Source organism: Diadema antillarum, unplaced genomic scaffold, assembly GCF_040938485.1.
Source record: "Diadema antillarum isolate AM-2024a unplaced genomic scaffold, OU_Dant_1.0 seq00000910_RagTag, whole genome shotgun sequence".
In the NCBI taxonomy this organism is placed as follows: domain Eukaryota; kingdom Metazoa; phylum Echinodermata; class Echinoidea; order Diadematoida; family Diadematidae; genus Diadema; species Diadema antillarum.
In genome coordinates, this window is record NW_027271766.1 from 1,315,240 (window position 1) to 1,336,158 (window position 20,919).

General features: G+C 36.8%; 1 protein-coding gene across 1 annotated transcript; it reads right to left on the bottom strand.

The window, feature by feature from the left end:
* Window positions 1-687: 687 nt before the first annotated feature.
* On the bottom strand, window positions 688-12,065 carry LOC139741195 (neuronal acetylcholine receptor subunit alpha-10-like). Its single transcript, XM_071651786.1, has 8 exons — window positions 12,038-12,065; window positions 10,800-10,972; window positions 7,601-7,645; window positions 5,788-5,897; window positions 5,092-5,278; window positions 4,202-4,559; window positions 3,469-3,628; window positions 688-967 (listed from the first exon to the last, which is right to left on the bottom strand). The coding sequence occupies exons 1-8, from the start codon at window positions 12,063-12,065 to the stop codon at window positions 688-690; spliced, it is 1,341 nt and encodes a 446-aa protein (XP_071507887.1).
* Window positions 12,066-20,919: the final 8,854 nt, after the last annotated feature.

Sequence of the window (20,919 nt, forward strand, 5' to 3'; positions counted from 1 at the left end):
CTTTCAAAGTGACAGCTACTTTTGATTAAATCGTTGCGCAGTATTATTTTATATCTCTTCGGATTTAATTCTTAATTGCATCTCTGAAAAACTCGAAATAGAAATGCATATAGATAAGAAAAAGTAAATTTCTTCACGTTGATTTAGTCGATGAACATGGAATCGTCTTTGCTTGTTCATGTGCCTTTGTACAACACAGAATCATAACTTATCTGAAGACCTTCTTTAATAAGAAAAGAGATATAGTATGTTTCTCTTATGTCACTGTGTAATTTGAAATGACAGTGAAATGCCCTGAATATTAAAATAACTTAAAACAAAATCATTATGAAAGACTAATACCAATGATACACATACAATGTAGGAGTTTACCATTTGAAACTATCACAGAGCAATTGTGTTCAAATATAGATGTACACTGTATCATTGTTTTGAACACTTTTGTTCTCTTTTAAGCTTGTACTGAAAATGAATGAAATCCCATGTTTTTCAATCGGCTATTATATGCGAAGAAGACATCACTGAATGCGTTTAAATATGTGTGACGGTAAGTGTATTTCAGTTTCTATGTACACCATGGGTCCGATAGCATAGTAGGCACCGAACAAAACAGTCCGCATCATTTACATTATCTTTTTCGAAGGAGAGTAAGCAGTCATTGGGAAGTGGTCGAGAGCGAAACCTGAATCAACCGAACGGGTTTGAAAAGCTCACAGTAGCGTATATCATACATCCCATCATGCAGAAAGTCAGTAGTGTGCCACAAAAGGAGTCGAATGCTATGGCGAACTGCTTCCAGAGAAAGCTGTTGGATGCCGTCTCGATGTCCTCGGTCTCACCCTCTGCAACCGTCGCTTCGGCAGCGAACTGCTGCTCCTTGGAGCACGGCAGTGACTCGCCGGGAATTTCGTGAGATATGGTAGACACTATGCCGTTTTCACCGATTTTCGCTTTGCCATAAAGCTTTCTGTAAGAAAAAAAAAACCCGTAAATAATGAAGCAGCAATAAGGAGTATCGAAAGTGTCTTAGCTGGCAGTTTGTAATAGGAACCCATTCTCGATCTCTTTGAGTCTTGTACTTCCGTTCATGGCATATCTTTTTATGTCTATTAGGTATATGTCTTTTAGGTATATTTGGCACACATATCAACATTCAGGGTCCCCAATATAAATTTAAAGTCGCATTAAAAACAAACACATTAAAACATTAGGATAATCACATACATACATACAATTTTATAAAGAATTTGAAATAAACATATATATTCCAAACATTGTGACACTTCCCTTTTTTGAAGGCGAAAAGGTATGTGAGCACAAGGGTCATTCATATGCTAATCCCCCTATAACTCTGCTTACAATATTAGCTCATGTGCACATTGGTACATATTTATCTTTTTTTTCTCTCTCAGTTGGTTAGGTACTTCACTCGTTACCAAGGCAGCATAATGCATACGCTCACCCGATATACAAACTAGGTGGCCAGAAAGGTCTGTGTATTGACACTTATAAAGGCAGGCATACATGCCATTGTTATGTATTGAATGCGTGAACAACTTTTTTCTATCAATATTGCCAAATACCAGGTTTGCTGTCAAGTGGAAGTGCAATAGAAAGCACCCTTTATACGGATTACATGAATACATGGAACGTAATACTATTAATTGTTATGACGTGCAAACTTATGCACTATGCCGCTTTGAAAACGAGTGAAGTCATTTGTACCAGTGTGCACCTGTGCTAATTGATTTGATTTGATTTGATTTGATTTGATTTGATTTGTTTTATTTTCTCCGTATGGCATCATTTACAATTCTTTTTTATCAATATTATCAAACATATGATACTCGTTATAGCTAGTTTATACAATTTCAACAATTTTCATTACATATACATCTGTGACATCATTACAGTACATGTGTTACGAATTACCATACAGAATGTTTACCAATAATAAGCTATAAGCTAGACCCTTTGGTAACCGATGATACAATACGTTAATGCAATAAGAGAAAAGGGGGGTCCAACATGATGCTCGTGGATAAGAGGGATAATAGGAGAGACAGAGAGAGTCAGACAGAGATGAAGATGATAGAAACCTTCTGATACCAGGCTTGCTAGATCAACTCACAATACATACATACATACATACATACATGTACATATATGATTTTAGATTACAGTCATGTATTCACGTACAAACAGACATGATACATAAGTGTCGCTATTGCCAAATAAGTTTACATTGAATGATGAATAAAAGAGAAATAAGAACAATTAAGAAGTATACACATATAATTGTGAAATGACTTACTGGGATTGCAGCAACTTTTTTTTTCGGGAGACGGGGAGTATTTGCAAATGATTCACTTTTGTGCCCATATTTTTTATTCGATTTCAATAGATGAAGTGTCAAAGTGTTTGAAATTGATCTTTTTTTTCAATATCTTTTAAAAGTTGTCCTAGCCATGAGCCACCTAAAGAGTGGTTAGTTAAATACTTTTTGTGAGGTATATATACGTATATATAATAATGATGATAACAATAACAATAGTAATAGTAATTAAATGATTTTTGTATATATGTGACCATGCACCACAAAACCAACAAAACGTTGCATGCACTGATTTTGTGTTAGGACAGAAAATAGGTGAAATGTGTCAACCCAGCCATTCTTGGGTTTTTCATATTTTCTGAAAGAGCAAGTCTTTTCCCACAATTTAATTAAGTTTGGGATCATAAAACGAGCAGTTTCCTTGAACATTTTTGGAGAATAATGTGATTAGGTGTGTGTTCTTTTCATTTCTTAAGAACCCTGCCCATACTCTTTACTTTCAACTCTAATAGCTTTAGAAAGGGTAATGCTACTACTTTGAAAATTGGCGTTAATTATTTGCAGAATGTGCTAATAAAGTATGCTTAATTTCCGTAATCTGATAATTCCTTGTTGTTGCTCTTGTGGCTTACGTCCAGTTTTTTCTTCCATTCATCGCACAGATAGCACGGCTCGGTAAAGACTAAGCGTTTGAATAAACCCTTTACTTCAGAGCCTCTTTTTTTTCATTTCACACTTTCGAGAGTATGTGCTTTCTTTCCAGTATTAGGATAGGTTAGGAGAGTCCATTTGAATTGAGTTATACATTATTCTAAAGCTTAGGGTCTACTCTTCTAGAATCTGCTCTTAACTTAGTATCCATATCAGGCGACTTTTTGTTGGTTTTGTGATGCACGGTCACATAGGTATGTCTGTATGTATATATGTGAGTACATACTAAGTACTATATATATATATATATATGTATATATATATATATATATATGTGTGTGTGTGTGTGTGTATATATATATATATACTTATATATATATATATACTTATATATATATACATAAAGAGAGAGAAAGAGAGATTCATATGAAGTACGAAGAGGCAGACAGAGTAGATTTATGATAAGCAAGGGAGCAATGTACCTAACGAGCCTCCTTGATCTTCTACCGTAAAACGGTTGGACGAGTCTCATCGCCCAGTTAGGAGGAGGGGATTCCCCGCTGTGATGGTACATGCGCAGAATCAACACCGTGAGGAATACGGAGCATCCACTTAGGGCGATCAGAAGGAAGAAGCACGTGACTAATCAAGGAAAAAGTTGGAAGTTTATAGAGCAAATTAGACACATCGTAAAACACGTAAAATTACATATGGATAGCCGCAAATCGACGCACACACACACTTACGAACCTCGAGGATTCACCATTAGGCCTCAGCTTTGTTGTTTTTGCAAGTATTACACACTAGAATATGTATTATGGTTACGCTACTTCAAATATATGAAACATAAGAAAATTAAAATCAAATTACATCAAAGAACACCCCAGAGAAGCTGGTGTTATCGTTTCGAAAGTATTATCTATTTTGTAACCATCAAACGTTTTGCCGGTGGTTTCGTTCATTTAATACGAATACGTGTTAAAACTTTCATCACACACTGAATTTTACAAGTACAGTGTAATTCATAAGTTTATTCTAAAGTACTCAACACAATCTGCAAGTCTGCAAGAATCTTCAGCTTATTGAAGGAGGGAGATTAAACTTAACCAGAAGAGGAAGAGGTAGAAGAAGAAGAAGAAGAAGAAGAAGAAGATCATGATGATGATGAATTCTGAATTTTGATATTCCCAAGGTCCTCCGTGCACTTGAACTTGCCTAAAATAGATCTGGGTTTTCCGATGGGCGGCATATTATCTGCTACCAGCTGCTGAAAGAGTATAAGCGCCAGCAGGTTGGTGACGGTAAAGGCGACCTTCTCGCCGGAGTCGGGATGCAGCCAGAATCCGGTCAACATGAGCACAGTAAGGAAGATGGCGGGCAGGACGATGTTCATTACGAAGAAATCTGACTCCCTTTGGAATGTCAGGGTGTACATAACGTGATCATTCGGGTACGGACAGCATAGGTACTGGACGCTGACGTTTTCTGGCTTGAAGTCAATGAGACTCCAGACGCGATTTTGGACGTAGCGCTTCTGCAATGCATCTTCATCATCTCTCGCGAAGAATCGCATCTGGGTGTGTACATAAAAAACAAAAGATTGATATAATGTATGCCCCTTATGCGAGATTTACATCAGAAAGTATCATTTTTCTTGAGAATATTTTTTTTTTCAACACGAGTAGCTGTCGAGTGGCAAAAGTCGACAGAAGCGTCAGGTGAAACTGGTTTGCAATCTCGTGAATCATTGAATACTGTCGGCGCCATATATTTTGATATCAATAACAGGCTAAATTTCTGAAGATAACCCGACGAGAAAATGGAAAGTGGAAAAATGTAAGTATATGCAATAAGGAAGTAGCAGCAGACCAGAGTGAAATAAAATTCATCTGCAGGTGACACTCTTACACAGAGTCACTCCTACAGAGAGACAGACAGACACACACACACACAAACACACACACGACAAAAACCATGATCACAACTGCAAGCGCAACGAGTTGTAACCAGTAAATATTATGTTAAAAGCAGCATCGGCTTCCGTTCAGTTTTATGCAATTGTAAACCAAGAGAAAGGGATGATGGAGATGAAGGGAATATGTTACCTTGGATTCATCCAGCGTCCAGGGGTAGACGGTGATGATGCACTTCTGCACATCGAATGGAAAATATTCGATGTTCATCTTGCAGGCTGTTGTAGTAATAGCAGGAAATAACCAGTCTACAACACCTGTATGCTGGACCACAGCATATGTGTGCTTTTCTGGAAGGCTAATGAACTCCCTCTCAACACTGCATAATTAGAATTTTAGAACACACAAACACAAGATACATACGCCATTATTTAGTACTGTGTTTTAATAAAAATCGTAGGCAAATACAAATATTTGATATATATTATACACTGCACTACCTCATACATGCATCCAAAGAAGTATATGTGAGAGCGATGCTAAGAGCACCTGCAAACTCTGATCGAGCTCCAATCTAAATCAGTTTGCTGTTTTCATATCTACCCAAGATAACTAGCTAAAATAATATTTAATATTATGGAGTAGAATAGCCCATGCACATCGGTTGTATGCCAAGTGCAAAACAAGTGAACATGCACTAAACATAGCCATTTCTCCCAGTCTAAAAGAAGGTGAATGTCATTTCCACGTAGGCCCCTAATCGTAAAAAGATGAATTGACACCTGATATCATTCAAATCGTGACACTTAAATATTGATTCCCTTTCACACCCATACACTACTTCGATGATGTAATATATTTCTCTGGTTTCAATTAGTCGACACCTACTCTTCGTCGATGACGAAATCTGGTCTCCAGATCTGGGACAGCTTCAGCGTGATATTGTACACACCACCGTATTCGTCTGGGTCCCACTGCAGATATTCGTCCGTCCATATCTTATCCAAACACACACACACACGTGCACACAATTGGAGATGGGAGAAGTTAAGTAAACACAATAATGCACGGATTCTATTCACATTAGTGAGTTTAAGATCTGCCACGCAAACGCTAAGACGACGCAGTTACCCGGCTTGAACAATGGAAACGGCTGTCCCGAGCATGTGCAGAACACCATATAGCGTCGTCATTAACGTTCGCGTTGCAGATCTAAAGCTCGTTATCGGTAGATATATGTAAAGGTGACATTTATAACTTTTTCTTCGGTGTTATGTCACCTTAAACTGGTGGACCTTGGCAGTCAGGTCTTTTGTGAACATTAGCGGGGAAGTTCTGAACATGATAGAACACCAGGGGCCCGTTGCATAAAACTTACCGTTGAATTTCAATGGTAACTACCGTCAAAATTAGGCGTCACAGCCAATCAGCATCAAGGATTATAACATTTACCGCTAATTTGAAGACTTACCGCTAGAAAGGAGCGGTAAGTCCAGCGGTAAGGGTTTTATGCAACAGGGGCCAGAACTGCTTAAGTTGTACAACTTGGATTGATGGATTATGGTAGAATATTTCTGTCATTAGAATTACATTATACACATCTTACAAGGGCCGCTGAACTGGGGGACTGAGATTACACCCCTCCCCCGCCCCATCCACACCCCCCCCCCTCTCTCTCTCTCTCTCTCTCTCTTTCTCTTTGGGCTTAAAAACGCTAACAAATATCGACAAAAAAAAAACTTGACAAATCACACAATGACATTGTTGGGGGATGGGGTATAACTTTCCTTCATTTGATAATGATATGCATAGAAACATATTGTGGTCTAAAGCTCCCTATCACCGGTATTTTTATCCATGAGCAAGATACTTTATCCCCAACGCTCTTTCTACCTGGATGCCAATGGGTATCCGTAAATAACTACACGTTGATTGCTCATAGTCAGTACTACATAATATCAGTATCAATCCCCTGATATCCCTTACTTTTGGACTTCTACTAATTTAAATAGGTCTGCACCCACTGTATAGCACCCCCTTGCTCCGCCCCTAATGTAATGACTCTCTGGCTTTTTAGTGATGTAATTAGCAGTGGAGTCAGGTGAAACAATTATTACAAAGCCTAAAGTTATGCACCTTACCGTGACTAATGCATAAACTCATAATAACAGAACAGGTCTTATAGAATAACACCTCAGCATGATGGCCACAATATTGCTGTTATGGAAAATGAGGATAGAGAATATGAAAAAAAAAAATAGGTGTGGGATTTCATTTATTATTTTTTTTTTCGATTGTGAGCCAGCGCACCTGGTTATGGCAAGCTGCATACACTTAGGTAGTATTGAGGGGTAAAGCTTAAGTATAGATGCAGGAAATCGAAAGGTTGAACGATTAAAGAAAACAACTTCTGATTCATGGTTTATTTCAATCAAACTATACCCGAATTTTGTGATGTAAAGACCTATTCATATCAGCAGAACTCATCACGGAAACAAGGCCAGAATAATACTGCGTGTTATGTTTTGTTATCATCATTATTACCAGACCTATACCATCAGTATCATTAATTATTGACCACCAGCGGTATCAGAGCAATTTTCTTATGAAAAAAAAAATATATATATAATGTAAATGGCCACTGTGTAACATGTCGATACTCAGGATATGAAAAAAAAAATTATCATAATGTGTGACATACCAATCTCATATTTGACCGGATGGTGGCCTTCTGCTGAGTTTGATCCTAGGGATGAAATCACAAAGAATTAGCTTGTTATAGTTTGGTAAAGATTATCATTCATGCAGATGCACTGGGAAACAATAATAAAACGCAGACGTGCACTCTTCTCTTGCGTGAATAATTGTGTGGTTTTTTTGTGTGCTTCCACTCAAAGACTCAGCTTACCTAATTATCTCACTAATGGGACGTCATACTGTTGTAATGTTCACCTGATTGCTGTTTGCACATTCCACTTCAGCAGGAATTAAGTTTTCAAAGAGCATGGACGGTGTAATCATTTATACCGTGGGCCCACTAAATACAATATTTGTGAATTGGTGGCATGAATTAAGTTCAATAAGGGCAAGGAAGGTGTAATTATTCATACCGTGGGCCCATTAAATACCGTATTTGTGAATTAGTCACATAATTGATTCGTTCTTCATGACGTGCGTTGTTTCCCCCACTACAATAAAAAATGAGGGATCATGGCGTAAGAGCAGGATATCACTTTTTAAATCTTTCTTTGTCTGTCCGTACATTCATCACTCAATAAAATGCATGAGTGGTGGCATGAATAATCCAATCAAGCACTTTGCAAGTCATAACGGTGGAACCCTTTCAAAACACGTCATGACATTATAGCTAAAACATACAATGCAATGACGACATAATAGGACGATGACGCGTGATATTTAAAGTATGATCATGGTTTCATATTGGCAAGGCTTTTTTTTTTTTTTTTGGGTACATCCAAAATGTGAAAGTGTAACAAATAGAACGTTGACGGCGTGACGGTGTGCATCTTAATGTACAATCACGTAATCTGCATAATATGATTATAGCAATGTGAATAAATATCGATTCCCGTCAAACTAATCAAATAGACGTGATGGCACGGAAGTCTGTTTGTGACGTATTCTTTTCATGGTATCGATTTCATGAGGAGTGAATCGTATTTGCGATATCGCCCGATGTCTGTGCAAATGTTTGGATAGAGTGGCTCTGTCCTGTGAAGCATCATGGAAATGTAGCGGGGTGACGAGCATGTGGTGTGAGGCGCCTCCAGACTCACGTGATATCTGACATGCGTCAAATGGGTTTTTGTTGGAACTGATAGTCAAAACATTCACTTTTCATAGATTTAAATGTGAATTTTACTTGATTTTAATTATCATCATCTGTATGCCATTGGGTTGTATTGTCATCAATTTTAACCAATATCATCGAACATTACACTTTATGGTTATTTTGTACAATTTCAACAATTTTCATTACGAATATACATCCATGATAAATGATTACATGCGCCTGATATCAATTTCTACATAGAATATTGTTCCCACCACAAGCAGAAAACATGGCTCTTTGGAAACGATGACTCATCGGTTAGGGTATGCCCTCTCCGACATCTAATTTTACCTTTATATTTTCTGTGCAGAGATGTAACATTTGGTATCGCACATCCAAATTTATCATGCGCTTTTCTTTATAACTCCACAGACATAATCTGACGTCATTAACTTTTCCATGATGCATCTAAGTTTTCCTAGTGGTTCTCAATCACTCATAGGCCTGTCTGCAGGGTTTCTGGTCCCGTTAAGTGGCAAATTTTATCAAAATATTGTAATTAGTGGCATCAAAGGACACTGAGAATTCTACGGGGATATACTAATGTATATCATAATCTACACTTTAAACTTTTGGGAATTACAGATAAGATGAGACAGTGACAATTTTTGCAGTATGTTTCTCTGTGACTGTACAAATCATTGCTCGGCAGACAGTTGTTTATTAACTTTACATTGAATTACATCAACAAAGGAACAGTACCTACGTCACCAGTTTCAAAACCAACACACGTGAAATTAACCTTTGCTTTTAAATAATCATGTCGTGGTGTCGGACACACGTCAATGTTATGTTTGTCAGTAAGGTAGTAATTGAAAAAAATACATTTAGAGATTAAAAAAAAACACTTGAGATTGTATTAACGGTTTATTTTCATGCTGAATGTGTGCTTTTGACAAAATGATGGGAAAAAAATGAGATCCGCCTGTAGCTCTGACGTATGAGTGATTCTAGCAGACATTATGGCAACCATTGTAATATTTACAGGCGTGTTTTGAAATTCTTTTTTTTCCCTATCTCTAAGACTTCAACAATAACGTCGCATGATAAATTCTCAATCCCATTAGTACGTCCTTGTTTTCATCTTTCTTCCATAATCCTGCAATTTAAGGTGTCTTATGCCTGGTGTCAATAGTAATTGACTGTCAATGGTTGACAAATCGAACCGAACATTGTACAAACTAGCATAATACCTGGCCTCCGCATTTGGCTGCGTCATTATATTACGTCTGTCGGTGGTTAATTTGCCTCACGGCCTTGTAGTTATTCAATTACTTGAAAATATCGAGTTTTACAGTTAATAGTGTCGAGTGTAGGTCATGTTTTCAGATACAGGTCAAAGTGTGAGGCCCATAACTATGATAAGAGAAAGGAAAAAGAGACAATAGCGCGATGGCACAAAATGTACTTTTGATTACGGGAAGGTACAAATTTCCTTTTCAGAACTAATCATATCTGTGCAGGTCGTCAACTCTGAAAATGCCTAGAAGTGCGAGTTTGTATATCCCCTGCGTGTATTCCAGATGAGTTTTCAGTGTATGATTTAGATTTGTGTTTGCACCTATGCTTCAACTTGCTTTCTTCTGGTAGCTTCGTCGAGACCTATATACAACACTGCATAAATTCTTTTAGGGTCTACTATTGTCCAAGTCCACTGCAGTCAGTTGCTGTAAGATGCAATCAAAACACATTGACATACTGTGGTACAATACTCTCTGCTTATTGTTGTGTACATAATACTGGCATAATTATGAAATGAACGATCACAGCCTATGTATTTGTGACTAAAACTACTAAAGTACAATATGAACCATCATTGTTTTTGTGCCTAAAACTATCAAAGTGCAATATGAACCAACACTGTATTTGTTTGTTGTTGCTGTTTTGATACATCTTTGTTTGGTATTTTGTATAATGTGTCGAAATAAAGGAATCAAAGAATGGTGAATACAAGTAAAGATGATGATCAATATAATGTCAAATGTTGTCAAATGTAGTCAAATGTTCTCCATTCAGAAACCTCCATCCTTTCGCTCTACAAACTCACCAAGTTGATGAGTTCATAGAGAAGCATTCTGAAGTAAACGTAGACAGGCTGTCGATGGTCCAAAACGGGGCGCACGGATGTGTCTCCGTACTCTGACAAAAGATTCCCGACTAATAACTTCTCTGACGTCACGTTTGCCTTTCCCGTGCATGTCACGTTGTTTTGACTGTCTGCTGCTTAGAGAAAAAGAGAATACAACAAACGTACTCTCTAAAAAAAAATCGAGTGAAAATATCCACTCTTAAAGGAGTGAATACAAAAAAAGAGTGAATTTAGAGTGAAATTGGAGTGAATTTTGAGTGAAAATGTTCATTTTCACTCATTTTGGAGTGACCTCAAGGATCACTGGAAGATTTTGGAGTGATCCCTGAGGTCACTCAAAAATGAGTGAAAATGAACATTTTCACTCAGAATTCACTCCAATTTTACTCTAAATTCACTCTTTTTTGCATACACTCCTTTAAGAGTGAATATTTTCACTCGATCTTTTTTAGAGAGATTATATTGTGTATATCGTGCATAATTGTAATGCAGCTTCTTCCATTGCAAGGTTGCATCTGTGTGTGCATGATTGTGTGTGATTGTGAGTGATCCTTGCTTGAAAAAGTCTTCAGGAAGTAGCGTGCAATTTTCGCTTCAACCAAACGTGACGCTTGTCTGATTTTAAGAGAATTTTCAGTCGTTCTGTCACATACCTTACCCTTATAAGAAAAAGCATACCGCACCTTTATACCTAGGCGACGTGAAACTTTCGTTTACCATAGGCAATATTAATTTACTCTTTAAGTATCAGTAACAGGAACTACGGAACACATTTCTTACTTTCAAGACTTATCAATAATGTTATCATTGAATGAAAACGGGCCGAAATAATGCCTTTATTCAAACATGATAATGCAAGTAAACCCGCTTATCAGACATATTTCTACACTGCCGATATCTTCGATAATTCTCGAGAAGTTTCTTTTTTAAACAAGCATTATAGTGTTCACTTAGATGTTAATGACTTGGTAATGAAAGGCCAACATTGTTTATGACCGGAAGTTTCCTCTGACACGGCTGTTTTTTTTTTTGTTTGTTTGTTTGTTTTTTGTTGTTTTTTTTGGGGGGGGGGGGGCTTTTTATTATTACAAAATGCACGCAACCACAGTATACACTGGTCAAGTTGTTGTTGCTGTCACTCTTGATCGTAAAGCATTATATTCAAATTATGATAACAAATATTGACAGAGACCTACAATCCGCGCTCTGCTGGTATATTGCCATTTCAAACTGTTGAATATTCATATGAAATAAGAAATCCCGAGAGCACTGGATAATGATGAACCGAATAATAATAAATAATGATGTCTTATACACCCAGGCTATACTCTTCAGTGTTGCCACTGCTCTACCAGAGGGCCCTGCCATTTTTACCATCCTAGCGTTGCCAGGTGCCCATTTATACACCTCGGTCGAGACGGACATTGTGGGTAAAATATCTTGTACAAGGATGTCAGCACTGGGCAAGATTCGAACTCGGATCCTCCAATTAGGAGTCGAGAGTCTTATCCACAATGCCACAGCGCCCCCAAAACGTAATCATTATATTGGTAATCAATGACATGGGATATTAAGTTGTTCGTACAAATTATAGGATATCGGCGTACTCCTTGGATTCACAAAAGCACTCTAAAAAACTGGAATTAAGTAGTATTGTTTATTGATCTCCCAAATTTGTCAAATTATCAAGCGCGATTGGGTGTGACTGAAATAGTAGAAAAAGGGGTGCATTATTGCCTTATTCACAAGGTTTGATAAGCATAATGGTTTACATTCAAATATAGAAATGCAATGTAATAGGCCAAAATATACTATTCAATGAAATAACAAATTGCGAAAAATTCGATTAATAATTAATACATATTATACAATTAATTACATTATATTACTTATTCTTTTTCAATAATACCTAACAACTCATGCAAAAAACATATTCTGTCTTGTCGTAAAAGTAGAATAGAGCAAAACGTATAATCAATGACTAAAAGGGAAAAACCAAATGGGAAATAACTGGTGCTGAATAGTTTTGCAAGAATATGGCATGTTATATTCTTTTACTTCTTTCCATCGCCTATTGCGTGACAGCAACAAGAGCATTGATTGCAGTGGTCCCAAGGGTATTTTATCATTTACTAGAAAGACTGACTTCCATTAAGGCAGTCTATGCCTATAACACATCGTCTGGTGCCTCACGGGAGCAAATTTATCCGGACGTAATGATGATGAAAAACCACTTAGCAATTAATCAGCAGTTGACTAAACGCTTCCTACATTCTAAACGCTGATCGCACTTCGGCATGGTGCAACAAGGGAGTTGGGGAGGGGGGCTGTCATAGAACTTATATTTGCAAATATATCATTTAGAATTGTGCATTGAAAACATTTTTTCTTACATGTACAGATCTTACATGACTTAATGATTCAAATTACGCCATGTTATTTGTTCACATTGTACATACGACGCACATATTCGTAAAACTCTTTTGAGCATGCGCAATAAATGTAAGGTTTAAAGTATTTACATATTTTATGAACAATAATCTATATACAGTTGAACCTCTCGTATCCGGACAAGTCGGGACCGGGGCTCGTCCGGATATGGGATTTGGCCGGATACGGGAGACTCAATGCTTTATACATGTAGAGTCTACATATACATACACATGTACTGATGTAGCCCATTGTAGTACCACATGTAGTAATGTGTATACTGCAACCTTTTCATTGTTACACACAGTAACAGACCCCAAAATAGAGGTTCGTGTTTGCAAGAATGAAATCATTTTCTTTTATAAATTCTTGGGATGATTTACCTAAATAATTATTAAGAAATGTATCCGTTGGGAATCCCCCTTTCCTCCCGTAATTATTAAAAAAAGATTAAAAAAATCACGGCGAGATTGCGTCCGGATAATAGAGAGATCCGGATAAAGGGAGGCCGGATAATAGAGGTTCAACTGTAATCACATAAACACGCACAGACACGCATCATGCACACTCCGTTTGCATATCGTTTTGATGAATTAAATTTTTTTCTAATATATTAATGTATACCTTTATGTATAATATTGATTTAAATAATTTTGATTGAGAAGAGCTGGTTCCAGTGATTATCATTTATTCCAAAAAGACAGAAATATCTTTCAGTTAGCTGACAAAATTAAACGGTTTTTTTATATTCTTTTGACCACATACCGTTTGATGCGCAAATCAAGCACTCGGCAAATTGCAGAAAGCATATTGATCTAACACTTTGTTCAAATAAGTCCAAAAAATATGGAAATAACGGGCCAAGATGATAGCGCCTTGAAGCATAGTGATTTACTATGCTTTCATGTGAGAGTAAACTTGTCACTTCTCATATTCAAATCGTCGATATGACTAACACTATAAAAACTACAACATTCAATAATTTTGCACCATTTATCAAAACGGATGATATCACAAAGTCGGAAGACTGGTTGGTATATGACATCCTTGCAATATACTTTGACATACTCACCTCTTCCGCATCCGAAGAAACAATGAACAAGCAAACTGATGAACATCACAAAGTGCATCTTGAATGGCGCTATACTTTTTTTTTTCGTTTTCAACTGACGTGTGATGGCAACAAAAACCTGGTCCAAGTTTGAGCACATATAGAGCCAAAATGGGTTCAGAATTAATGACTGCAGGCCAACCGACGTGTATATGAAGTTCTATGTCCTGCAGCAGGCACCACTCTCAGTCGATGAAGAGGGGCAACAGCTCCAGTTAATTTCATGCTCACACTGGTACGAGCAGGTGAATGGTCATTTAACCCCCTCAGTAATTGCCCTGATCTCTTCGCCGTCTTCGTTTCATCAATCTATTCTCCTTGACTGACACAATGGTCGACAAAAATGTACGCCAAATTTAACCCAGGTTAAAAAAAAAGTGAATGTTTATATAAGCTATCTTTAGGCGTATGTAGAGGAAGCCAGCTATAGCTGTATGGACCTGCATTGGCGTTGACAGTATGCGAAATAAAGCTGTACAGATAACGCTCTCCTATTCATCACTAGTAATTTTATGCTCATTATCAGTTTCCCGTAGAGGTGTTATTGATTAATGGGATGTTATTGGGCACTTGATTTACCGTCATCTCTGAGCTGGAGTGAACAGTGAATAGAGAATGAGGCAGATATTTACTTCGATTTCATATAGAATAATATTGAAATATAATACTTGCGTGCTTTAGGTGTGAAATGTCAGTAGGCCTACACTGTGCGACTTGATTTTCTTTTCATCTTTATTTCAACGTTTCTAAATGGTATCTGGAAGCATTCCCGGATACAGCAACTGAAAAAAAGAGAAATAGACAGACATATAGATTTGCACTCACGTATATAAACATGCTTTGTTACCATGTGATCTCCGCGTCGCATTGTCTGTTTAACGATTGGGTAACTACCTGTGACTGCAGAGCAATATATGTACATCAGCCTTTATTGAACAATGAATTCCGGAGAGTATAATGAGATTCATGACACGGTTTATCACATTCACATGATAATCAAACAGAAAACAAAGTCTGAACATGTTCCGGTCAGAGGGTGCTTGACAACTAAACCCACCAATGACGCGAGAGGCTCGTGCTGTTGTCATGGAAACCAGTCACACACTGCAGTCAGGCTTATATTTGATATATTATATTCGGCGCTCGATCGATGCTATCACGACTTGATGATGTGATTTCTGTAAAAGCATTATCATCACGGGCAAATGTGTTATTTACTTTCTTGGTGTCACTATAGTGAGTAATATGCAACCTTGATTTGTTTGATTTCTCTTCCGGGGTAATTTCATATTGACGCTGTGTGAAAAGCTCGAAATGAAGCTGCATTTCAACAATACATTGAAGTGTCACCGAGATGGCAGAAACCATAAGACCAAAAGAATTCACGTGTCCAGTATCCACCTATTTAGTGACATGCCATTCAGGATTGAAAAAAAAAAAAGATAATTGTTCCTGTTAAAACGACAACTGCAAGGCTAATGCTTTCAATTCTACAGATTTCAGTGTAATTAATCTTGGTGAGGAAAAAGAGGGTACAAATTGTTAAACATGTTATCCTCAACTCTTTCTGATCATTGCAACTTTTCTTTCATGTTTCGTGCTAAATTGTGTAATGAATTGCTGATTGATAAACAAACAGGAAGTCTTAACATTACCACTTTGGAGAGCACTTTAGGATACTACCAATTAGGAGTCTTGCTTTATGTGTTATCAAGCGGATCGAAGAAAAAGAAAAGATAAAAAAGAGATCAAAAAGTTTCAAAATAACCCACCCATCACTAAGTGCCACTCATATTATTGCACTTATTAGACTTTTCTGTTCGACGTTTGCTGATCATTTACATTTTGTAATTTGATACCCAATGCTTTACTGTAACATTATGATTGACTTCGATACTTTGATATGAAAGCAAACACAATACTGTTATAACTGCATCCGCCCCGAATTGCGAATTGCGAATGGAGCTAAGAAACCCATTCCTGCAAAAAGGGCAAAGAGCAAACACATTTAGCGGCTGACCTCCGCAGTCTACTTTATGATGCGAAGCGCACCCAAGGCACGATCCATTAATCCATTAGATATGATGTCTACATGCATGGAGGAAATGGGTATCCATGAATAATGCTACCTGTTGGTCTCCGATTACCATCGTTCGCCTTAACATTGTATGCAAACCTATGTGGATCAGTACTTTCCGCAGTCTACTCCGGGTGGGCAGTATAATGGTGTATCGCAACTATACACGAAGAGAAGGTGAAAACAATAAGGAAAAGTATTGGCGCGTTTTGTAGTGGGTTTTGTTACTAATGCTGTTTAAAATGCGAAACCATTCCTTTGGATCTTTCTTTTGAGCCCATTTCCACTTTGTCACGAGAGGTTGGCATTCTAATTCATTTGATGTGTTTTTGATATTGATGCTCTATAGCGATTAAGGTTACATTAAGGTAAAATATTTACTATGACTACTGAATATCGTGCCAACCAAATAATGGCATTCTTTCGTGGTTCGATATATTTCCAAGTGTCTATCTTAAACTTCTTCTTTCCTAAACGTGTGTGTGTGAGTTAATCGGGAGAGAGACTTCCTCAATGATTCAAAGTTGTTACAAATATTCTATCGGGCATCTGAGAATTGCTAACTTGAAGGAATTTCAGGACAATACATACGCCTAGGGATATATCCAACCGCCTGGGAGTTGAATTGACCTATAGTTCACCACCATACAAAGCATCTCCTAGCAACTGTATCATGGTTAAACTGTGATGTCTTCATGAACTGGCAAATTAATATTAGTGTTACGTAATATAATATGGGACAGATGGGACAAGGTTGCATACACAGATCAATACGAACCTATAGAGGCATTCAGTCAGACCTTATCAGTCTTGCACACAAGACACTAACACCATCCCAAGTCACATTGATACTAGCTTTAGGTAATTTAGGACACGTGGCAAGAATTAAGGTTGCATGCAAAAATCAATATAAGCCCAACACGGGCATCCACTCAGACCATGCCAGTCTTGCACTAAAGACACTTAGACATTAACATCATACGTAAAGCAGTCAATGCTTAATGACTGTCAGCAGTTAGAGATTTGATTGTGGAAATTAGAGTGTAACCATTATCTATTCAAGAACACCAGATGAATAATCTGACATACGTTTATCTTTTAAACACTGACAAAATTGATGTTCTAATACGCTCTAGGGGAATTGGATAAGCTAAGTGCTCATGTTGAAGTCTCATTTCTATGGAGATATTAAGCTGTACGACGATGATGATGATGATGATGATGATGATTACTATATACATATATACATACATAAATACTTTAAATGTAATTACTCGTCTCCTTTGAAATGTGTAATGGCCAAAAACATTGTTACAATGGTTGACCTTTCTTTAGGACAAGTTGATGACTTTTTTTTACGATATCCTACATGGCTTTTTCCAACTATTATAATAGATACAAAATATATAAAAAGGAACGCTTTGCTTCAGGTGACGGAAGCTAATCTACGGGGAATCTAATTACCGCGTTGTATGACATCATAATACACATAGTCAACACAGCAAGTCGCGAACACCGAATATTGGGAGTGTTTCGCAGCTGACTGTCAGATATGGGCGACACCCTGAATAAACGTCTCAAGTCGGGTCTTGGGGGCCAGGAAAGGTGATGCTGGCAGCAACGGGCGAGAGAGCCTGGGAAAAAGGGAGCAGTCATTCTACCAACCCAGAGACCTTCACAGATATATTGCTATGTACAGCGTATTGTCATTTCATTTTCATCACTTCAGTTTTCATGTATAACTACTACATGGTTCCACAATTATTTTATACTCTTCTCAGTTTACTCTTTTTGCTTATGAAACCTTATTTTCTGTTACCAATGAAAGTAAAATGTCTATGCTCTTCTCGAAAAATGGAAAAAATTGAATTGAATTGAATTGAATAGGATATACATACATATATATATATGTATATATATATATGTTTTATATATATATATATATATATATATATATATATATATATATAATATATATATATATATATATATATAATGGTGAGGGAGGCTGTCACTCACGCATAAATTATCTTGTTTTTATGCAAAAAGATGCTGTTCCAGATAATGATAAGATATCACCCATTTCCACTCCCACTTCACATCTATGTTGCAATTGATCATGGCAGTTTTTATTCTTGTAGTTTTAACCGACGATAGTATGTTTTAGTTTTATTTTGTCCCCTCTCTGTAAATTTCAGTCAGTGAGATTTCATTAATATCAAATGTGGACAACACAGAAATGTTTTGATGTTGACCAAAAGATGTTCGTAGAGATGTTCCAAGGTTAGTTCTTTCTTTGTGGCTATCATAAACTTTATTACATGAACTGACGCAGCTTTGTTTTTCTTCTCATAATATTGGTCTTATAAATAGAAACTTATTTACGCAAAAATAGATGTCAAGTCAGAACAGTCAAATTTGAATGGATAAAGAATAGAATGTCTAGCCACCCCCCCCCCCCCTTTCCTGCTGATGAAAGAATGACATAATAAGGAATATGCAGAGAATTATGAGAATGGGATACAGGAAACAGCGTTTTGCATATATCTATTTTCACGTTCATAAATGCGCCTTCTTGAGCATTGCGCGTCCTGATATTGACATACGGCATCTCCGCACTTGCCAAATTTTCTGTGTAGATATGGTCACCCTCTAGATGATATGAATACAAGAATTAAAAAGTAATAGCAGTGACACAGAAACTCGTTTATTGACAGGTAGACAAACATACATGAACACACTGATGCACACACAAAGTAAAAGAGCAGGTGATTTTTAACTCAACTGAAAACAGTTTTGACATACTTAGCATAATTATTTTATTGTTTACGACTAATTATCTGTGAAGATAACTATAAAGATACTGTGCAAATATGGCATTATCATTCTTTTTTTATTTACACGCTTTCTGATATTAGTATCCATTACCAAACATTATTTCATTTGTTTTCATTAATATGTATAACAATCTTATTCTACATATCTTACAAAGGGAGCATGATTCCGCCCGTCTTCATTTGAGCCATACTTATGAACACATTGAAATATCCACAAATGTACAGTTATCTGTGTCTTTTTTTTTTTAGTCGCAAACTGATATTCTATTAAAGTATTTATGTCCTTTGTACCTTTTTTTTAAATAACACAAAGCCATTTTCTATTCACCAGCGTGTTCACAAAAGTCTACACAATACACTGACGGGTACATTTGACAATTTGGGCATAATATGAAAAACGAAAACATTATCAGACGACATCAAAATTTCAAAATGCAATCACAAAACAATTTGCTTCATTTATCAGCCTACTCACATGTTTGTTTTTCTCTCTCTGATCCATTGAAAAATAAGACATAATCTACTGCATCAATCTATTAACAGACTAAGAATAGAAAAGCATAGATAATAATAGGGTTAAAAAGCAAAAAAAAAAAGGAACAAGATCAACCAAGCTCTACCCACCATTAAAAGAAAAATACCAAAACACACACACACACACACACACACACACACACACACACACACACACAACACCAAGGTTATATTCATCGATTTCGGGAGACATTTGGGTAATATTTTACACTCACAGACAGCGAATGAATGCAACATTTATCCATACGCTCAAATTATTGTCTGCCGCATGATGAGATACTATGGTCCAGTTTGAAATTCTCTTTGCAAAACACAGGCGTATAATTATATTAAAGTTGGACATGATTGTTTCAAATTTTGATATGCATCACATACTAACGCTAAACAATAGTTAGTTAATGGCGATAGTATCTAAACAAGAAAGGAAACGGCTGTGTTATCATCACGGTAGCTCGCTCTCTTGGATTTTTAGGCGTCTTTGTAAAGAAAAAGACATTCGTTTGAATTGGGAAAATCGTATGATAAGGCCATGTCATCTCTACGACAGGTAGTTTAGCACATAACTTTTGTATTAACTAACAATGGGCAACACATTATCAAGTATTGTGCAGTCTACGTTTATTTTCATGTTTCAAACACGTTATTGTCTTGAACTCTCTTTGATTGATTAAGCAGTGCTCAACAGTATCGACAATCATTCATGAAATATATGTCACGATGATGGAAAAGATTCACATACTACACCGGCACAAGCCACATGATAACTCGAAGTGAAAGATGTCATAATAAAAAGCAAAAGCTAAGAATCTTTTATTCTCTCTTTTCTTTTCTCATTCACTCTTGTGGTTTACGAACAAAGCTTGTGGTAGTTTCATGAAAATTCTGCTCGTTAGTGCCTCATTTTATATGCATGCGTTATGAAAATAGGTGAAAAAAACTAGTAAAAATTTATATAACGCTAATGACCAAAATATATTTCAGTGCTTGTAGTTAAGGAGATGATTTGAAAGATTATGATAATTATGAGTGCGATGTATTTATCGAAACTCAATTAATAGCGTGCCTTGTTAATTTCCTTCTATAACCTCC

What these genes read in the sequence shown, in the direction of transcription:
- LOC139741195 (XM_071651786.1), bottom strand. Translation starts at nt 12,065, where the DNA reads ATGGCAATATACCAGCAGAGCGCGGATT. An exon ending in ATACCAGCAGAGCGCGGATT is followed by an intron (nt 10,973 to 12,037) that starts GTAGGTCTCTGT and finishes TTCTCTAAGCAG; the next exon opens with CAGACAGTCAAAACAACGTG. An exon ending in AGATCAAGGAGGCTCGTTAG is followed by an intron (nt 968 to 3,468) that starts GTACATTGCTCC and finishes TTTTTCTTACAG; the next exon opens with AAAGCTTTATGGCAAAGCGA.